Below are 21,149 nucleotides of genomic sequence, written 5' to 3'. Positions count from 1 at the left end.
CTCCAAAAAAAAGAAAATGGTTCAAATGGCTCTGAGCACTATGGGACTCAACTGCTGTGGTCATCAGTCCCCTAGAACTTAGAACTACTTAAACCTAACTAACCTAAGGACATCACACACATCCATGCCCGAGGCAGGATTCGAACCTGCGACCGGAGCAGTCGCACGGTTCCAGACTGCGCGCCTAGAACCGCGAGACCACCGCGGCCGGCGGTTTACTACATTTAATGTTACACAATAACTGCGTTGAACATCGAAACAAAATTAAGTCATTTATGAGGGGAAGGTATCGGTCAAGAAGATGTGTGAAAATCAAATTTTTGAGCCAAATAGTTTTTGGGAAATCGAATCATAAGTGTGTCAGAGCAGTCGGAACACCAGGCGAGCAGTGCAGTGATGACAAAATCGCGCACAGCGCGGTATGCGGGGAGCACGTCTCTGTAGCAGCGAAAGGGTTAATGCGGCCGTGGTGGCTTTATTTCACAAACTGCGCGCTCCCCCCTAAACGTAAGTTTGCTTGGCGCGTGCAACAGGCAACGCAGCAATCTCCCGCGTCTGGGCGGGCATGCGCGAACCGCCAAGATAAAATAATTGAACTATAGTGGTAAATTTCGCATAGATGTCCGGATAGTTTTGATCAGTTAGTGCAGATGTTGTGATAAGAGCCAGTTGTTGTTGCTGGTACAATGTTGCAGTCTAAATTTGATCACGATATCATATTAATTTGGTCTTGAGGACGTAAGAGACGTAATTTAGAGCTGGATCTGTTAGCCATAGACTCACCTTCCAATATCCGCGCACAGATACCCATTCGTGGCGACTGCAGCATGAGTGTAGACGCCCATGATAGAGTCTGAGGGCGGCAGTGGTTTCGGGCCATCGTCGGGTTGAGGCCGCAAGGCGAAGACTAGGCCGACAGCCAAACCCACCAGAACAACAGCCACCGCTAGGGCCATGAACGCCCTCTTCATGTGCGATCTAAGAATAAATTCGAACAGGAACTTCTCTCAGTAAAGACAGTAACATTTACATTCACCAAGCACTTGAAACAAGAAGTACATCAAATTCTGCATCTGCCACAGAGTCTTTTATCAACAGTGCTACCACCTACGTAGCATTGATCCTCATTCTTCTGGCACTTTAATATACATGGCTAGCTCTTGATGCTAGGTGCCTGGCACACGCCCAAGTAACATTGGAAACTGGTATGGTACCCTTTACCATGTGGTCCACAATAAACTGTCTGAACCTGGAGGATTAACCCCTCGAAACTGGTAGTATTGTTAATAAAGGACACTGTAGCAAAGGTGGACTTCTATTAACCTGATTTAATAACAGCTATGGACACGTCACAACTTGGATAAGCGCTTGAAAAATATCCAACGGTGAACGATTCAGGTAGTTCCAGAATGAGATTTTCACTCTGCAACGGAGTGTGCGCTGATATGAAACTTCCGGGCAGATTAAAACTGTGTGCCGAGTCGAGACTCGAACTCGCGACCTTTGCCTTTCGCGGGCAAGTGTTCCACCAACTGTGCTACCCAAGCACGACTCACGACACGTCCTCACAATTTTACATCTGCCAGTACCTCGTCTCCTACCTTCCAATCTTTACAGAAGCTCACAGCTCGCAGGAGAGCTTCCGTGTAGTTTGGTTGGTAGGAGACGAGGTACTGGCAGAAGTAAAGCTGTGAGGACGGGGCGTGAGTCGTGCTTGGGTAGCAGAGTTGGTAGCCGGCACGGTAGCTCAGCGTGTTCGGTCAGAGGGCTGAGTGCTCTCTGTAATAAAAAAACTGAGTCAAAGAATCAACGATCAACTTGACGTCTGCCCAGACCAAACGCAACGAACTATATCGAACAAAATGGGAGAGGGGAGAAAAAAAAAGTTGGCAGAGCACTTGCCCGCGAAAGGCAAAGGTCCCGAGTTCGAGTCTCGGTCCGGCACACAGTTTTAATCTGCCAGGAAGTTTCGATTCAGGTAGATGTCTGATTTTTATACTGTAACGTTCTGCCATTAGAGAATTAGCTCAGGTGTAATGAGGAGTGTTTTAGAATATTGTTTAAGAGTGGCAACTGACAAAGGCAGGCATAAAATTATTTTCATGGCTCATTTTATAACCATTCTCCTGATACCCTGCCTAAATCTACATAATCATTGTGTAATTGCGGCAAGAGATGTAAACATGCTTAGAGATGTGGACGAGGTAAAAGCAAAAAAAAGGTACAAATATTGGAAGTACTGTAAACGAAAACACAGAGCACATGTTAACGTCCAATTATAAGGCTAGAAGAACATCACGTGATGAGCAGACAACAAACAAATGTTTTAAAGCTGTCTGTTGCTTCCATTATCAAGGTGTGCTGTTAACCAGCGCCGGCCGAGCGGTTCTAAGTGCTTCAGTCCGGAACCGCGCAACTGCTACGGTCCCAGGTTCGAATCCTTCCTCGGGCATGGATGTGTGTGATGTCCTAAGGTTAGTTAGGTTTAAGTAGTTCTAAGTTCTAGGGGACTGATGACCTCAGTTAAGTCCCATAGTGCTCAGAGCCATTTGAACCATTCTAACCAGCGATAGTACTACACTGGTGTCAAAACTTAAAGCAACAATCCGCTATTTCCCCATCCTGTGTCCAGTTCACGACGTAGTCACACAGACTGACAACAGATGTCTGTAAGGTCATATTTTGTACGCAAGGTGGCATTCCATTCAACGGACAAGCACGCCAACGATGACGCCAGGGCACCTATCAAACGGGTTAGTGTTTCCCGGGTAGACCCACATCCACAATCGCTGTATACAGTCATGGACGATGAAGTATGGTACAGAGAAGACGCCATAGGAATGGAAGCAGCCAGTGGCAAACTAATTTGGCTTGATGGCTTAATGTGAATCGTTCTGTTGCTTCTCGAATGTGGTGACACTTTATAGAGACCGAAACCATACACCGAAGACCAGGGCAGGGGCGACCACATGCTGCATCAGAAAGAGAGAACCGTTATTTGGCTGTAAGGGCAGGCCGGTGCCGCCTTACTACTGCATGGCAACTGGCATCTGACCTCGCAGCATCCACTGGACGTGCTGTATTGAGGCGAATGTTGTACAGAAGGCTTCGGCAGATTCGCCTTTATTGTCAGAGATCTGCTGTATGTGTACCTCTGACACGTCTTCATAGAAGGGAACTTCTAGAGTGGAGTCGTCAACATGTCATCTGGATGGTCGAACAGTGGGCCGATGTTCTTTTACATATGAGTCCCGATTTGGTCTGGAGAGTGATTCACGGCAAATTAAATCTGGAGGGAATGTGGAACACGATTTCGGGACCAAAACATTGTGGAAAGAGACCGAGATAGAGGAGGATCTCTAATGATGTTGGCAGGGATCATGTTGACCACTCGAACACCTCATCATGAATTTGTACGGATGAATGGGCAAGGCTTAACCGCTGTCAGGTGGTGTGACCAAATCTTAGGACCTAATGTGCGGTTCTTGCGAGGTGCTGTGGGCCCAGGCTTCGTAGTGACGGATGGTATTGCTCGACCTCATAAGCACAGCTGGCTGATGTTTTGTTGGGAACTGAAGTTATAGTACGCATGGCGTAGCCTGCTCGCTCTCTCGATTTGAATCCCATAGACCACGTCTGGGATGCACCAGGCAGACGGGCTGCATCGCACCAGCAACCACCAACCACCCTCCAAGACTTGTGAGCAGCTCTGCAGGAAGAATGGGCGTTATTGCCTCGCAATAAGGTTGATGACATCATCCACAGCATGCTCCATCGTTTTCAGGCCTGTATTGCTGCCAGAGATGTTCACACTTCATACTGAACACGTTAACCAGTTGTTGAAATCCGTGTGCGAATCCGTTAAGATGAGAAAAACGGAGAACATTTTTGTCTGCCGTTATTCATGTTGAAGTTGTTTATGTTCTTTATCCTTTACAGGGTTCCTGTTATACTGACACCTGTTTATAATGATTTGTGGCAAAATAAAGGCATCCTTGCAAAATTACCGTTTGTTGCTTCAATTTTGGACACTATTGTGTTAGAGAAATGATACAAGCAGGAAATAGAGCCTATTATGACAACTTAGACGTATTTCAGAATTCTTTAACTGCAAGAGCAACCAAGCGAAGAGTACACACTCAGGTGACAAAAGTCATGGGGTAGAGATATGCAGAATTTACGTCCCAAGAGTGAAACATGATGGGGGGTTCCGTGATCATTTGGGTAGTCGTGTCATGATGTTCCTTGGACCCCATTGTCAATCTGAAAGGTCGTGTAACTGCCAACGAATGTGTACCATTTTGGCTGATCAGGTCCTTCACATGGTACAATATTTGTTCCTCAATGGTGATCTTGTGTTCCAACACGACAATGCCCCTGTTTACACAGCTCACTTGGTCCAGCACTGGTTTTGTGAGCACGAGGATGAACTGCCGCATCTTCCCGGGCCGCCAGAGTCACCAGATCTCAGTATTGTTGAGCCTTTGTGGTCGACTTTGGAAAGGAGGGTATGTGAGTGTTATGCACCTCCATCGACATTATCTGAGCTTACCACTATTTTGCAGGAAGAATGGTATAAGATTCCATTTAAAATCATACAGGATCTGTATGTACCGTTCATTACTCCGTCTTCAGGCCACGAGTGGCCTACCGGGACCATCTGACCGCCGTGTCATCCTCAGAGGAGGATACAGATAGGAGGGGCGTGGGATCAGACCACCGCTCTCCTGGTCTATGATGGTATTCTTGACCGAAGCCGCTACTATTCGGTCGAGTAGCCCCTCAATTGGCATCACGAGGCTGAGTGCACCCCGAAAAATGACAACAGCGCATGGCGGCTGGATGGCCACCCATCCAAGTGCTGGCCACGCCCAACAGCGCCTGACTTCGGTGTTTCCACGGGAACCGGTGTATCCACTGTGGCAAGGCAGTTGACCGTTCATTACGCTAAGTGAAAATTTTGTCCAAGTTTTTCTTGATTTCCTCATTGTCGTGGACAACAGCTCTCTCAGGGAATAATCTGCTAGTGCTCTTGTCTGATAAATCATTTGTGCCTTTTGAGAACGGTAGGGGTTCTATAACGCTTCCTTGGGACTGCATCCGTTGCTACTTTTGTTTTTGTTGAATATTCGCCGTCCAGTATAGCATACTGAGTTCTGTTAGTAACATAGTTCTCCTGTTGTCGTTGTTGTGGTCTTCAGTCCAGAGACTGGTTTGATGCACCTCTCCATGCTACTCTATCCCATGCAAGCTTCTTCATCTCCCAGTACCTACTGCAACCTTCATCCTTCTGAATCTGCTTAGTGTATTTATCAGGAAGCTGTAGAGGGTAAAAACTGTAAGGAAGACAGAGATTGGAATATTTACAGCAAATAACTGAGGACGTAGGTAACAAGTGCCACTCTAAGATGAAGTGGTTGGCGCAGGAAAGAAATTCGTGGCGGGCTGCATCAAACCAGTCAGAAGATTGATAACTCAAAAAAGTGGACTTGCCATGAGACGTTCCCTACGACGCCCGCTATCGACGACACAAACATCGTGTTGGCTCCCATTCAGGATCGGTTTTAAGGAGCAAGCGACACAAGCGACACAAGCGACACCAAATTGAGAGGGGCGTCAGAGTAAGGATGGCGGTTATTGCAACCACAACCGGTTTACGGTAGTACCATTTTTTCTTTTCATCCCCAGTTTGAACTAGCTATTAACACCACTCAAAATAACCGATATTCGGTTTTTTATTGCTATGGTTTCCAGAAATAAATGTGGAATATCGAACAAAGACTGGGACGGTACATTAAATTCACCATTATTCTCCCACAGATTGTAATTTTTTTAAATCTCTGCTTAAAATTCATGGTGTAATCGAGACTCATACCACAAATTCGAATCAGTGCTAAAGAGTGAAAACGGGTTACACGACTTTATTTTTCGAACTGAGTTGTCCATTTCCAAGGTCTACAGGCGAATAAGGCATTTTACGTAGACACAGGCAGCAGATCAACTAATTTTTTTATTGCAAATTTAAGTTTTTAATTTATTACAGTTGCCATGACTTCCGTTATGTTTCATTATTTCATAGAAATTACAGACAAATTATAAGCTTTTGTCTGAAATTTTTAGCGTTCTTTTTCATTAATTATTTCTAAATAAAAATACGTATTTTAATTAAATATATCTTTACTTTTTAATGGAATTTGAACATAGTTTTTTTTGACAAAATCAAAATGCTCTTTCAAAATATTCAAATGAGCAGTTTAGATACTAGACAAAATACAGTATTTGCCACGTACAATTACATTACAGTAGTTACAGCTTCAATAATCAGTTTCATTGGCCAATATTTACTATCCAGTCTGCCCACGAATACCCGTTGTATCATGTGCTGATCCGTAAGTTAACATCTTCCATCAGTATCGTTCAAAGACGATACGAATCTCAAAGAACCCACAGAACTTCCTACCAAACTCGTTTATAAAAAACGTTTGATTTAAAAACCAAAAGTTTTAGAGCAACTGCTTTGGAAAACTGATATATCGGTTTTATACCCGATTATCGGCAAAAAATAATAGTACCTTTTATAGCCGAGACCAAACCAACATCGAAAAATATCGGATATTCAGAATTAAAATACCGAGATCGGTTTTAACCTGTCGGTTTTTCCCATTTTTGTGTCAGACGCGCCCAAGTGCTAAATTTGTGTAATGTGTACAGTACTCATAAAGTGTCATTATCTGATAAACTAACGTCCATTACTCTGTTATTAACACGTACTGAAGAGGACATTTTAAATGAACTTAAAAGGCAACATCTCACTCAGCTATTTTAGTCTGTACTCCTGACATGAGTGACGCAGAATCACCTCGAGGTGATTTAAAGCCGCAAATAGCCCACCAGAGCGTTGTTTCACCGTGTATTAGCATTATCCTTAATTTATGAGCTTGAGTGTAGTTGGAAGTATTGGCCGATTTTGAGGAAGATGTGATCTCAAGATTGTTTTAATACATTGACAATTGATGCTTACCTGCTTGCAAGCAAGCTTTAATCTCATTCAGACATTGAAAAAGAAAAGAAATTTCTTCCCAGCTGAGAGCAGAAGCAATTAATCTGTGAGTCTAACGAAGAACTTACAGAAGTTGGAGACGAACGCTCCTCTAAGATAATTTTTTCCTATTTTATTGTAGGTGCAGATATCTGCTCACCAAAAGAGAGATTTGACCTGACGGACAGTCGTATTAAGAGCTTCAAGCTTTCTAAGTAATATTCATGATCTGCAGAAGTAGGATGGTGGAAAACTAAAAGCCTGTGGGTGGCACTTGAGACTGATGTAATTGTGATGGTTCTGACATCAATGGACAGGAGGTTTGATCTTAGCGCCCACTCTTCCTGCTGGAAGATCTCCACAAAGCTCATTACGTTATACTGCAAAGGGCCATCTCTCCGATTATGAGGATTTTCAGTTTTGTCCTTTGAAAGCGATTCTTTGAAATCAACAGATTCAGATTCTAATTAATACCTAGAAAAACTTAAATATAAGGTTCTTATCTCATGGAAAAATCGTCAATACAGGTACTTTTGAACTGTAGGTATTACACATGATTTTGTTAACAGAATATTTCTCTTTCGTATCACGCACAAATTTGTGATTTCTTTCAATTGCGTACTTAAACATGTTGACCATTTTCATCAGTTTTCAACTGCTGTACTGTAACAATTTATTGGTGACATTTCTTCACTTACCACATCAGCTTATGCAGCTAAAGAGTGGCTTACATTTAACACTTCAATATGAAAATAGATGATATTTTTGCGATGAAAAGTCAAATAATTTGTAAATTATAGATTTGAAAAGTTCGAACATTAAACTAAAATAAAAGGAATTTGAAATTTCTATTCTTTCCTCTCAGTTTAATAGGCAACAAACTCTTTGCTTTTTTAGTTGAAGCTATAAAAGTAGGTCTAGTACTTACCGCTTTATTAAAGGCTTTTAAAGATCTCAGGAATTCTTTTTAATGGAAACGTACTGTTTCTTCTTTTAATATTTAGTATTGGTATAAGATTCAGGAATTAATGTCTAGCCGGCCGCTGTAGTCGAACGGTTCTACGCGCTTCAGTCCGGAACCGCCCTGCTGCTACGGCCGCAGGTTCGAATCCTGCCTCCAGCATGAACGTGTGTGATGTCCTTAGGTTAGTTAGATTTAAGTAGTTCTAAGTCCATGGGACTGATGACCTGAGATGTTAAGTCCCATAGTGCTTAGAGCCACTTGAACCAATTAATGTCTGTTACTCAGAGATGTCTACGGATAAGGGGCAAGCAAATGAAAACTAGACGGATGCAGAAAAAGTCGTTTATTATTTCAAAATTAATCGTCATAACTGTTAATACATTTATCCCACTGTGAGACAAAACGGTTAGTCTTTTCACGGAAAAATGTTTATGGTTGCCTACCGAACCACGAGTACACTCAGGCGTATACCTCGTCCTCCGATGCAAATCGACAGCCAAAAATATGGAAATCCCCTAGGGACGAATCGGTACGTTATGTAGGATATGCGAGGTATCAAAACGTCTGCTGCGTAGTCGAAACAACCTTGGAAACATGTGGGCGAGCCTTATCCTACAACAGAATGATGCCATCCGTGAACATTCCTCGGCGTTTGGACTTTTGCAAAGTGTCCACGTACCACAGTGCGCTAACTGTGGCACGGTGTTCCATAAAGTCAATGAACAGCTGGTTGACAAACAGCATCTTTGGTCCGTCCACATGTTGCTGAGCTTGTTTCGACAACGCTGCAAATGTTTTGTTGGGAAACTCTTACGTATCCTCCATACAATCCCCATCTCTCCCCATAGGATTACAATCTTTCAAGATCCCTGGAGAAAACAGTCGTGGCCGTCAGATTTGCTTCGGAGGAAAAGGTACACGCCTCCGTACCGGTATTTTTTTTAAGCCATCAATCTCCTGACTGGTTTGATGCCGCCCACCATGAATTCCTTCCTTGTGCAAGCCTCTTCATTTCAGAGTAGCACTTACAGCCTGCATCCTCAATTATTTGCTGGATGTATTCCAATCTCTATCTTCCTCTACAGTTTTTGCCCTCTGCAGTTTGTTTTAGTAACATGGAAGTCATCCCCTGAGGTCTTAAAAGATGTCCTTTGATAATGTTTACCACATTCCTTTCCTCTCCGATTCTGCGCAGAACCTCCTCGTTTCTTTACTTTCTCATTCCACATAATTTTCACCTTTCATCGGTAGTAACACATCTCAAATGGTTCGACTGTCTTCTGTTCTTGTTTTCCCACAGTTCATGTTTCACTACCATACAATGCTGTGCTTCAAACGTACATTCTCCTAAATTTCTTCCTCAAATTGAGGCCTATGTTTGATGCTAGTATATTTCTCTTGACGAGGAATGCCGTTTTTGCCAGTGCTAGTCTGCTTTTGATGTCCCCCTTGCTCCGTCCGTCACTAGTTATTTTGCTGCCGAGGTAGTAGAATTCCTTAACTTCATCTACTTCGTGACCATCAATCCTGATGTTAAGTTCCTTGCTTTTCTCATTTCCGGTGATTCTCATTACTTTCGACTTTCTTTGATTTACTCTCAATCAATGTTGTGTACTCACTGGACTGTTCATCTGATTCAGCAGAGTCTGTAATTCTCCTTCACTTCCACTGAGGATAGCAATGTCATCAGCGAATCGTATCATTGATATCCTTTCACCTTGAATTTTAATTCCAATCCTGAATCTTCGTTTTATTTCCATCATTGCTTCTTGGACGTACAGATTGAACAGTAGGCTCCAAAGACGACATCCCTGGCTTACACCTCGTTCTTGGTCGTCCACTCTCCCTCTCTTTGCTCTTGTACATTTTGTATATTACTCGTCTCTCCCTATAGTTTACCCCTGTTTTTCTCAGAATTTCGAACATCTTGCACCACTTTATATTGTCGAACGCTTTTTCCAGGTCGACAAATCCTATGAACGTGTCTTGATTCAAATGGTTCAAATGGTTCTGAGAACTATGGAACTTAACTTCTGAGGTCATCACGCCCCTAGAACTTAGAACTACTTAAACCTAACGACATCACACACATCCATGCCCAAGGCAGGATTCGAACCTGCGACCGTAGCAGTCGCGCGGCTCCAGACTGTAGCGCCTAGAACCGCTCGGCCACCCCAGCCTGCGAACGTGTATTGATTGTTCTTTAGTCTTGCTTCCATTATCAACCGCAACGTCGGAGTTGCGCCCTGGTGCCTTTACCTTGCCTAAAGACAAACTAATCGTCATTTTTCTTTTCATTGTTAATTTTCTTTTTCATTATTCTGTATATTATTTTTGTGATTAACTTGGATGCGGAAGATGTTAAGCTGATAGTGTGATAATTCTCGCACTTGTCGGCGCTTGCAGTCTTCGGAAATGTGTGTATGATATTTTATCCGAAATTCAGATGATATGTCGCCAGACTTATACATTCCACACACCAACGTGAACAGTCGTTTTGTTGCCACTTCCCCAATGATTTTAGAAATTCCGTCTTATTCGATCTTAAATCCTCCAGAGCTCTATTAAATTCTGATTCTAATACTGGATCGCCCATCTCTTCTAAATCGTCTTCATCTATCACATCAGACACACCTTCCCCCTCATAGAGGCCTTCAACGTACCCTTTCCACTTATCCGCTAATTTCACCGAAAGTTTTTTTTGACTTGTCTTTATGCTGAGTCAGTCCTTCCGACATTAATTTCTTTTTCGATTTCGTCACGTTTTTCATGCATCCATTTCGTCTTAGCTTCCCTGCACTTCCTGTTTATTTCATTTCTCAGGGACTTGTATTTATGAATTATCCTGAGGATTTTTGTACTTCCTTCTTTCATCGATAAACTGAAGTATTTCTTTTGTTACCCATGGTTTCTTCGCAGTTATCTTCTTTTTATCTATTTTTTTCTTTCCAATTTCTGGGATTGTCCTTTTTAGAGACGTCCGTTCCTCTTGAACTGTACTGCCTACTGAGCTATTCCTTATTGCTGTATCAATAGCCTTAAAGAACTTCAAGCTTATCTCGTCTTAGTACTTCCATATCCCACTTATTTGCGCTGTGATTCTTCCTGACCAATGTCTCAAGCTCCACCCTGCTCCTCAAGACTAATAAACTGTGACCTGAGTCTATACGCCTTACAGCCCAATATCTGATTTCGGAATCTCTGTCTGACCATGATGTAATCTAATTGAAATCTTCCCGTATCTCCCGGCCTTCTCCACGTATACCTCCTCCTCTTGTGATTCTTGAACAGGGTATTCGCTATTACTAGCTGAAACTTGTTACAGAACTCAATTAGTCTTTCTCCTCTTTCATTCCTTGCCCCAAGCCCATAATCTCCTGTAACCTTTTCTTCTGTTCCTTCTCCTACAACTCCATTCCAGTCGCCCATGACTATTAGATTTTCGTCCCTCTTAACATACTGCATTATCTTTTCAATATCCTCATACACTTTGTCTATCTGTTCATCTTCAGCTTGCGACGTCGGCATGTATACCTGAACTATCGTTGTCGGTGTTGGTTTGCTGCCGATTGTAATAAGAACAACACTTCACTGAACTTGTAACACCATAAATGCAGATAAAATATCTTCTACACCATCCAAAATGTTCGCCGTTTAATATCTGTTGATAACTCGCACAGTACTTTTGATAATGAAGCTGTAAGCTGTATTACAGAAACTATATTTAATACGTAATCGATGTTGTTGTTGTGGTGGTGGTCTTCAGTCCTGAGACTGGTTTGATGCAGCTCTCCATGCTACTCTATCCTGTGCAAGCTTCTTCATCTCCCATCTGCCCTCCAGTACCAAATTGGTTATCCCTTGATGCCTCAGAACATGTCCTACCAACCGATCCCTTCTTCTTGTCAAGTTATGCCACAAACTCCTCCCCAATTGTATTCAATAGCTCCTCATTAGTTATGTGATCTACCCATCTAATCTTCAGCATTCTTCTGCAGCACCACATTTCGAAAGCTTCTATTCTCTTCTTGTCTAAACTATTTATCGTCCATGTTTCACTTCCATACATGGCTACACTCCATACAAATACTTTCAGAAACGACTTCCTGACACTTAAATGCATTCTCAATGTTAACAAATTTCTCTTCTTCAGCAATGCTTTCCTTTCCATTGCCAGTCTACATTTTATATCTTCTCTACTTCGACCATCATCAGTTCTTTTGCTCCCACAATAGCAAAACTCCTTTACTACTTTAAGTGTCTCATTTCCTAATCTTATTCCCTCAACATCACCTGACTTAATTCGACTACATTCCATTATTATCGTTTTGCTTTTGTTGATGTTCATCTTATATCCTCCTTTTAAGACACTATCCATTCCATTCAACTGCTCCTCCCAGTCCTTTGCTGTCTCTGACAGAAGTTTTTATTTCTTCGCCATGGATTTTAATACCTAATCCGAACTTTTTAACAGCATCGGGGAGAGGCTACAACCCTCTCTCACTCCCTTCCCAACCACTGCTTCTCTTTCATGTCCCTCTACTCTTATAACTGCCACCTGCTTTCTGTACAAATAGCCTTTCGCTCCCTGTATTTTACCCCTCCCATCTTTAAAATTTGAAAGAGAGTATTCCAGTCAACATTGTCGAAAGCTTTCTCTAAGTCTACAAATGCTACAAACGTAAGTTTGCCTTTCCTTAATCTTTCTTCTGAGATAAGTCGTAGGGTCAGTATTGCGTCTACGGAATCCACTGATCTTCCCCGAGGTCAGCTTCTACCAGTTTTTCCATTCGTCTGTAAAGAATTCGCGTTAGTATTTTGCAGCTGTGGCTTATTAAACTGATAGTTCGGTAATTTTCACATCTGTCAACAGCTTTCTTTGGGATTGGAATTATTATATTCTTCTTGAAGTCTGAGGGTATTTCGCCTGTCTCATACATCTTGCTCACCAGATGGGATGGTAGAGTTTTGTCAGGAAAGGCTGTCCCAAGGCCATCAGTAGTTGTAATGGAATGTTGTCTACTCCTGGACCCTTGTTTCGACTCAGGTCTAACAGTGCTCTTCAAACTCTTCACGCAATATCGTGTCCCCCATTTCATCTTCATCTACATTCTCTTCCATTTCCCTAATATTGTCCTCAAGAACATCGCCCCTATATAGACCCTCTATATACTCCTTCCACCTTTCTGCTTTCCCTTCTTTGCTTAGAATTGGGTTTCCATCTGAGCTCTTGATATTGATACAAGTGGCTCTCTTTTCTCCAAAGGTCTCTTTAATTTTCCTGTAGGCACTATCTATCTTAACCCTCGTGAGATAAGCCTCTACATTCTTACATTTGTCCTCTAGCCATCCCTGCTTAGCCATTTTTCACTTCCTGTCGATCTCATTTTTGAGACGTTTGTATTCCTTTTGCTTGCTTGACTTACTGCATTGTTGTATTTTCTCCTTTCATCAATTAAATTCAGTATCTCTTCTGTTACCCAAGGATTTCTAATCGATGTACTAGTGTATTTAGTTTTGACTGTACATACTCGTAATTATAATGAAAATATTGTAAACTGCTGGGTAACAGCCAAGGGAACTATATTGAAATGTATCGACAGCAATGACAAAATGGTAGTAGCTGTGCCGTTGTTTATCTTTGTGTATGCAGAGTGTGCGCGCGGGCTCTTTCTTCCGTGCTGGCAACTTCACTGTGAATGTATAGTACGAGAGGACTTACTGTCCTCCCCTTGTTTCCACTCACAATAACTAGACGGAACAAGTTGTATGTTATAAGTGTTTATTACATGAAACGTTACAACTTGCACAGCCAGCGTCAACTGCGGCCCATGGCTTAGCTGGAAGACATGCACGCCCGTCCGCTACGTGGTCTCACAGCTACCTGCTCGGCCGTTACAACGGCTAATTCTTCCTGTGTGCACAAAGGACCTGGGAGATCCACTTCCGCACATAGGTTTGCAAATTCTTCCGACAGGGAGCAGACTATACTGGACAGTCTGACCTGCCCAATTTGAAGCTGCCACTAGATGGCAGTTGGAGTGAGTAGCAGAGTCCAAACAGAGAGTCTGTGCCGCGTTGCGAGCGGAGAGGAGGCAGAGCCGCTCGAGTCATGAAAGAGTGAGGAAGTGTTTTGTTTGGCGCTCCCGCCGCCGTGGCGTGCAGTTGTACTCGAGCCAGAGTAGACGCGCCTGATTTGATAACCCGCGAGTATTGCGAGCGTGGTTGGAGTGCACCAGCGGAGGAAGCTGCAGTTCCAACTATTGCCTGTTGATAGTTATCCGTGGCTCTGGAGACGACTCGGGATTCACATCGAACACCTGAAGCGGCAACAGAGGCAGCTCAGCATTGTCGTCGGCTACATTCTTCGTCGTCCGCACAGCTACAACATCGTAGGACTGTTGAATGACATATAAAGAAATGTAGGGGCTTTGCCCAGTTGATTTTCTTTCACGAAGTACGAATAACTTAAATAATAACTTGCAATAGTTAAAACTTGTAGGGCACCAGTGTTGTCATTGTCCTCAGTCAGTATCACCTTTTCCTTTCCATACAATCACCGAGTGTCGAAAGAATATGAAAACTGATTAAATATTTACTGCCAGTTTTGTGTGTTTGCTAATGACCAGTTTCAGTCTAAATTTTCTGCCTCAGTAACTGTTCATTCTTGTATTGCATGACAAAGGCTACTTAAAGCAAACTAAAATTTCTCTGGTAAAATTAATAACGAAAGATACAGCACAAATTAAGATTGCGCAATTTCATTTATTCTGTATTTAGCTTAGCGAGTGACTTAGCTGGCTTGGTATGTTATGTTATGCTGTTGTTATTTTAAAAGTAAAATTAATTGCTCATTTGCTTAAAGTAAATTTGGTTCAGTCTTTCAATAATCAAAAGTAAATTGTGTGCCTTTTTCTAAATTTTGCACTACGTTGCACTGAGGTTACTGAAAGTAATTTTTTTGCATAACAAAGTTTAAGTTAAGCCTGTCATTCATTTAACCAGTAGCTTCATTTAATTTTACTTTCAAAATTTAGTATTTCAGAATAAGTAACTGCAAACTCTGTGCTTTCTGATTCATTCATTTTCTCCTGGACTGTTGTGCTGTGGAAAAGCGTGACTCCCTTCTGTTGAGACGCCAGTGATTATTTGCTTAAAATTCTTTGCCATTACCTTTCTAAAGATTCTGGACATCATTGCCCTAGCAGGCTCGTGACCGTTTAGTTATCCCTTCTTTTTAGGTAGTCAGTGTTTTCTTTGTGTTATCAGTAATTTTTGTGGTAAATATTACCCGTGGTACCCTTCCCCCTCCCCCCCCCCCCACCCAACCACAGTGCGGTTCGAAAGCGACTGCACTATATTCCACCCATTTCAAAATTATCATCAGTATTTAGCTGATATTTAAAATAGCTTCTCCCTTCAGAAGAGCATGTTGTTTACTTTCCCCCAACCAACCGGCGTTATTTTCCTTTGGTAATGACAGCTTTACTTACTGTAAAATTTCATAAGGCATATGCGATCATGTTTAGTTATCGTGCAACCGTAGGCTAGTGTACACATTTTCCAATGAAGCATTGACCGTCTTGTCTCACAATGGGATAAATGTATTAACAGTTGTGACGATTACTTTTGAAATAATAAACACTCTACCCATTTGTTTGCATATGTCTCGCTTTCATTTGACTGCCCCTCGTAGTAGTTATTTTAAAAGAAAGGATAACCCATTTCCACATTCACTAGATTTCGTTCATTTTTAGTGCCTTATTAGGATCCCAAAGAAAGGCAGCTAATGGCTAAGGGGGCGGGGGTAAATGCCAAATGTGATGTCCTCTGGTAGTCCTGACAATACATACGATGTGTGAACTTGCTGCCTTGCAAGCAGCAGTTTATCGTGTGTGGCTGGGGTAATGAAGGATACCGAGCGATTTGGAAAAGGTCGTATGAAAGATGCACATAACTATGGACCTATATCGCTGACGTTAATATGTAGTAGGAACATGGAACATGCTTTAAGCTTGCATATTATGGATTTTTTGAAGAAAGAAAAATCTTCTCCTTAAAAAACAAGGTGGTTTCCCCAAAGAGTGACCTTCAACGCTCGGTTTGCTGAATTCGCTCATGATATCTAGAAAGGTAGCAGACAACACCAACGAAGTTGCTGTTTGACTTTTGGAAAGCGTTTGATATCGCTCTGCATTGACGCCTAGCGCGCAAAACAGTAACTATCGGTCCTTCCTTAGTACGAATTTCAAAGGCAGCAGGTGTTGACAGGTGCACATATTACCGAACTATCACTTTAATAATGCTTGGTTGTAATATACTAATACGAAATATATACAGAAGAACAGAAAGACTGGTAGAAGGCAGGCTAGATGAAAATCATATTGTGTTACGGAGAGATGTAAGAAAGCGCGACACAGTACCAACTGTAATCAGAAAACATAACAGTCTGTCTTCAGGATGTGCTTCTGTTCTAGCCCTTGCACTGTCTGTTATGTATGACATAGTGCCATATATACAGAGCTATTACAAATGATTGAAGCGATGTCATAAATTCACTGTAGCTCCATTCATTGACATATGGTCACGACACACTACAGATACGTAGAAAAACTCATAAAGTTTTGTTCGGCTGAGGCTGCACTTCAGGTTTCTGCCGCCAGAGCGCTCGTGAGCGCAGTGAGACAAAATGGTGACAGGAGCCGAGAAAGCGTATGTCGTGCTTGAAATGCACTCACATCAGTCAGTCATAACAGTGCAACGACACTTCAGGACATAGTTCAACAAAGATCCACCAACTGCTAACTCCATTCGGCCATGGTATGCGCAGTTTAAAGCTTCTGGATGCCTCTGTAAGGGTAAATCAATGGGTCGGCCTGCAGTGAGCGAAGAAACAGTTGAACGCGTGCGGGCAAGTTTCACGCGTAACCCGCGGAAGTCGACGAATAAAGCAAGCAGGGAGCTAAACGTACCACAGCCGATGGTTTGGAAAATCTTACGGAAAAGGCTAAAGCAGAAGCCTTACCGTTTACAATAGCTAGAAGCCCTGACATCTGATGACAAAGTCAAACGCCATGAATTTTCGGCGCGGTTGCAACAGCTCATGGAAGAGGATGCGTTCAGTGCGAAACGTGTTTTCAGTGATGAAGCAACATTTTTTTCTTAATGGTGAAGTGAACAGACACACAATGTGCGAATCTGGGCGATAGAGAATCCTCACGCATTCGTGCAGCAAATTCGCAATTCACCAAAAGTTAACGTGTTTTGTGCAATCTCACGGTTTAAAGTTTACGGCCCCTTTTTCTTCTGTGAAAGAAACGTTACAGGACATGTGTATCTGGACATGCTGGAAAATTGGCTCATGCCACAGCTGGAGACAGACAGCGCCGACTTCATCTTTCAACAGGATGATGCTCCACTGCACTTCGATCATGATGTTCGGCATTTCTTAAACAGGAGATTGGAAAACCGATGGATCGGTCGTGGTGGAGATCACGATCAGCAATTCATGTCATGGCCTCCATGCTCTCCCGACTTAACCCCATGCAATTTCTTTCTGTGGGGCTATGTGAAAGATTCAGTGTTTAAACCTCCTCTACCAAGAAACGTGCCACAACTGTGAGCTCGCATCAATGATGCTTTCGATCTCATTGATGGGGACATGCTGTGCCGAGTATGGGAGGAACTTGATTATCGGCTTGATGTCTGCCGAATCACTAAAAGGGCACATATCGAACATTTGTGAATGTCTAAAAAAACGTTTTGAGTTTTTGTATGTGTGTGCAAAGCATTGTGAAAAAATCTCAAATAATAAAGTTATTGTAGAGCTGTGAAATCGCTTCAATCGTTTGCAATAACCCTGTACATATGGAATGCATCATAGAACCAGAAGATAAGTTAGTAATTTCATTACAGAACAAATTACAGCACTAGTACCATTTTAGTTATCATGATGTGTTAGTATGATCTGATATCACCTACTATATGCTACATATTTATTACAATTATTTTTAATCACCTGAAGTACGATCTATGTAATATGGTGCTGGCTAATATGGTCGATACACCAAATGTCAACAAATAAAAAATATAACCAAATAAAAGAAGGGACAGGCCAAGCACAAGGAGATGACCTCACACCTATTTTGAGCAATTATATGATGGGTGAATTAATCCAAAAATGGCAGAAAGATATGGGCCATCACAATTTCACTTGCGGAAATAGTTCAGGCTATCTAAGGACTAGGCTTAAATTAGGCTACCTCATTTTTAAAAATGATCAAGTATTTATCGCATGCAGCTGGACACTGCAAACAAACAAAGAAAAATCGTGTGTAAGGCAATGTATAATGATATTACAAGTAAAACCGAAAACACAAATCCCTCGGCTGGCAGAAGTATAACATGATGAAGAGAAGTGAGGGATTACTAAAGAAACAGACAGGGAACAGAGAAGGGTTGAGAGAAATTAAAGGAAGAGCTACAAAGGAGACAGTATTTAGACAACGGCAGAAGTATAACTTGATGAGAAGTGTGGGATTAGTAAAGACACAAATAGGAAACAGAGAGTGGCTGAGAGCAGAAAAAAACGGCTTTGTTGGATCTATGCGAAGAGAAAATAAGAAGAATACGAGTAGTTTTCTCGGAAGAAGAGCGTGCAAGGAGAGCGAGAATGAAGGAATACTGGCGCAAGTAGGGGGAAGGAAGATTAGGATGTAATGTCCCCTAGACGTCGAGTTCATTAGAGGCGATGACAAGCACTGATCGGGTAAGGATGGAGAAGGAAGTAGGTCGTGCCTTTTCAAAGAAACCATCGCAGCATTTGTCGTATCTAGTTTAGGGAAATCACAGGAAACCTAAATTTGTGTGGCCAGACAGGGAGTTGAACTGCTGTTCTCCCCAAAACGAAACCAGTACACTATCACATGCCACTTTGCTCGATCTGGAGAAAGACGAAATGTCTTAGGAAGTGAAAGAAATTGTACAACCATACTCCAGAGACGTGCATAAAGGAAGAACAAATCATAGCTTAATAGTTAAAGGTTACTGGCTCTGAGGAGGTGTCGAAAGTTGCTGCGCACCATTTAGGCATAAGAGCTTAACACATCGTTTTCGGTTTTTAAACAAAGGAAAAATGAAATTTGTATTCGACAGGAAGTGGCTGATTACTTACCTGCCAAGAAACATGTTGACTAGAGCGGCAGAACGTAGTCAAAACAACGATATTCCGCACTTCTGCGGTACACCTGCAAAGAAAAGAAAGAGAACGTCTTAATATTCGTTACACTTATTTATTTATATTTTATTAGTCAGCAAAATCTTGACATCATTTTTGGCATCTGGTGATTCACCATCATAATCAATATCAATAATGTTACGTCCACTACTGGATAAAGGCTCCTCTAGGCTTATGCTTACATTGGGGCCATCAGAAATATCCATCTATCCTGAGAAGACCATTTACGTTTTCACCTACCAGATTTTACAAGCATAAATGATAAAATAGCGCCGGTTCTTTTAGACGAGTTGAAATTTTATGGGATTGATGGTGTGGCATATCAATGGATAATGTCACATCCGACAAAAAGAATGGAGACAGTTTTACTTATTAATTCAACTAATGTAGTGCGGGAACGTAATTCTAACTGGGGAGCAATCACCTATGGGGTTCCCCAAGGCTCAGTCTTAGGTCCACTATTGCTTCTCATAAATGTAAACGATCTTCAGTCCAATATACAACACGCAGAATTAGTCCTTTTTAAAGATAACACTAGAAGTGAATGAAAGCAGGCATTGATACAGAAGCAGAAGAAAAGGTAAACGACGTTCTTAAAAGCATCATAGACTGGTCTTCTGCGAATCGTCTCACCCCAAATTTTAAAAATACGTAACGTATTCAGTTTTGTACTTCTAGGGTACTAAAGCAGTGATAAGTATAACATATGGTAAGGAAATAATAAATAGGATGGAAACTTCAAAATTTCATAGGCGTCCATATCGATGAGAATTCGAACTGGGAAAAGCACTTTTGGAACTCCTAAAACAATTTGGTTCAGCCACATTTGCACTTAGAGTCATTGCAAACCTAGGAGAGATACAAATCAGTAAACTTTCGTATTTTGCACATTTTCATTCAATAATGTCGAGTGAAATAATTTTCGGGGGCAACTGATCTTTCAGAAAGAAAGGCTTCGTTTCTCAAAAACGTGTTGTGAGAATAATATGTGGTGTTCACACACGATCACCTGGGCATTCTGACTACTGCTACACAGTATATTTATTTCCTCATGAAGCATGTGGAAAACAGTCCATTACAGTTCAAAAGGAACGGTGATATACATAATTACGATACCAGGAGCAAAAATGACATTCATTACTCCATATGAAGGTTGTCTTTACCACAAAAAGGGGTGCCCAATGCTGCAAGAAAACTTTTTTATCACTTATCCAGTGATATAAAATGTCTGACAGACAGCAAAGTAAAATTTGAAAACAAACTGAGAAAGGTTCTCCTTAACAACACCTTCTGTTCCATAGAGCAACTTCTATTGTTGTAATGTGTAGAAGGTGGTCAGTAGCAGCTAATAACTGACATCTGTATATCTTTTTTCTTAAAGAAATTAGAAATGTTGAACATGTAACCATATGTACAAATTACACTACTGGCCATTAAAATTGCTACAGCACGAACATGACATGCTACAGAAGCGAAATTTAACCGACAGGAAGAAGATGCTGTGATATGCAAATGATCAGCTTTTCAGGGCATTCACAAAAGGTTGTCTTCGCCGGTGGCGACACCTACAACGTGATGACATGAGGAAAGTTTCCAAATGATTTCACATACACACACAGCAGTTGACCGGCGTTGTCTGGTGAAAAGTTGTTGTGATGCTTCGTGTATGGAGGAGAAATGCGTACCATCACATTTCCAACTTTGATGAAGGTCGGATTGTAGCTTATCGCGATTGCGGTTTATCGTATCGCGACATTGCTGCTCGCGTTGGTCGAGATCCAATGACTGTTAGCAGAATATGGAATCGGTGGGTTCAGGAGGGTAATACGGAACTCCGTGTTGGATCCCAACAGCCACGTGTCACTAGCAGTCAAGATGACAGGCATCTTATCCTCATGGCTGTAACGGAT

At 41.9% G+C, this 21,149-nt stretch overlaps 1 protein-coding gene across 3 annotated transcripts in view; it reads right to left on the bottom strand.

The window, feature by feature from the left end:
• LOC126283989 (scoloptoxin SSD14-like) overlaps positions 1 to 21,149 on the bottom strand; it is a 399,534-nt gene that overhangs the window by 89,000 nt on the left and 289,385 nt on the right. For all 3 annotated transcript variants that reach the window (XM_049982525.1, XM_049982532.1, XM_049982515.1), the window contains 2 exons: positions 19,177 to 19,249; positions 784 to 978 (listed from right to left, as the gene is read on the bottom strand). In XM_049982525.1, coding sequence (XP_049838482.1) covers positions 784 to 978; positions 19,177 to 19,190 — 209 coding nt within the window. In that variant the 5' untranslated portion in view covers positions 19,191 to 19,249. The remainder of the gene's footprint in view (positions 1 to 783; positions 979 to 19,176; positions 19,250 to 21,149) is intronic.

Source organism: Schistocerca gregaria, chromosome 1, assembly GCF_023897955.1.
Source record: "Schistocerca gregaria isolate iqSchGreg1 chromosome 1, iqSchGreg1.2, whole genome shotgun sequence".
NCBI lineage: Eukaryota > Metazoa > Arthropoda > Insecta > Orthoptera > Acrididae > Schistocerca > Schistocerca gregaria.
The sequence above is the reverse complement of the archived record's forward strand: the minus strand, read 5'-3'. Positions and strand labels throughout refer to the sequence as shown.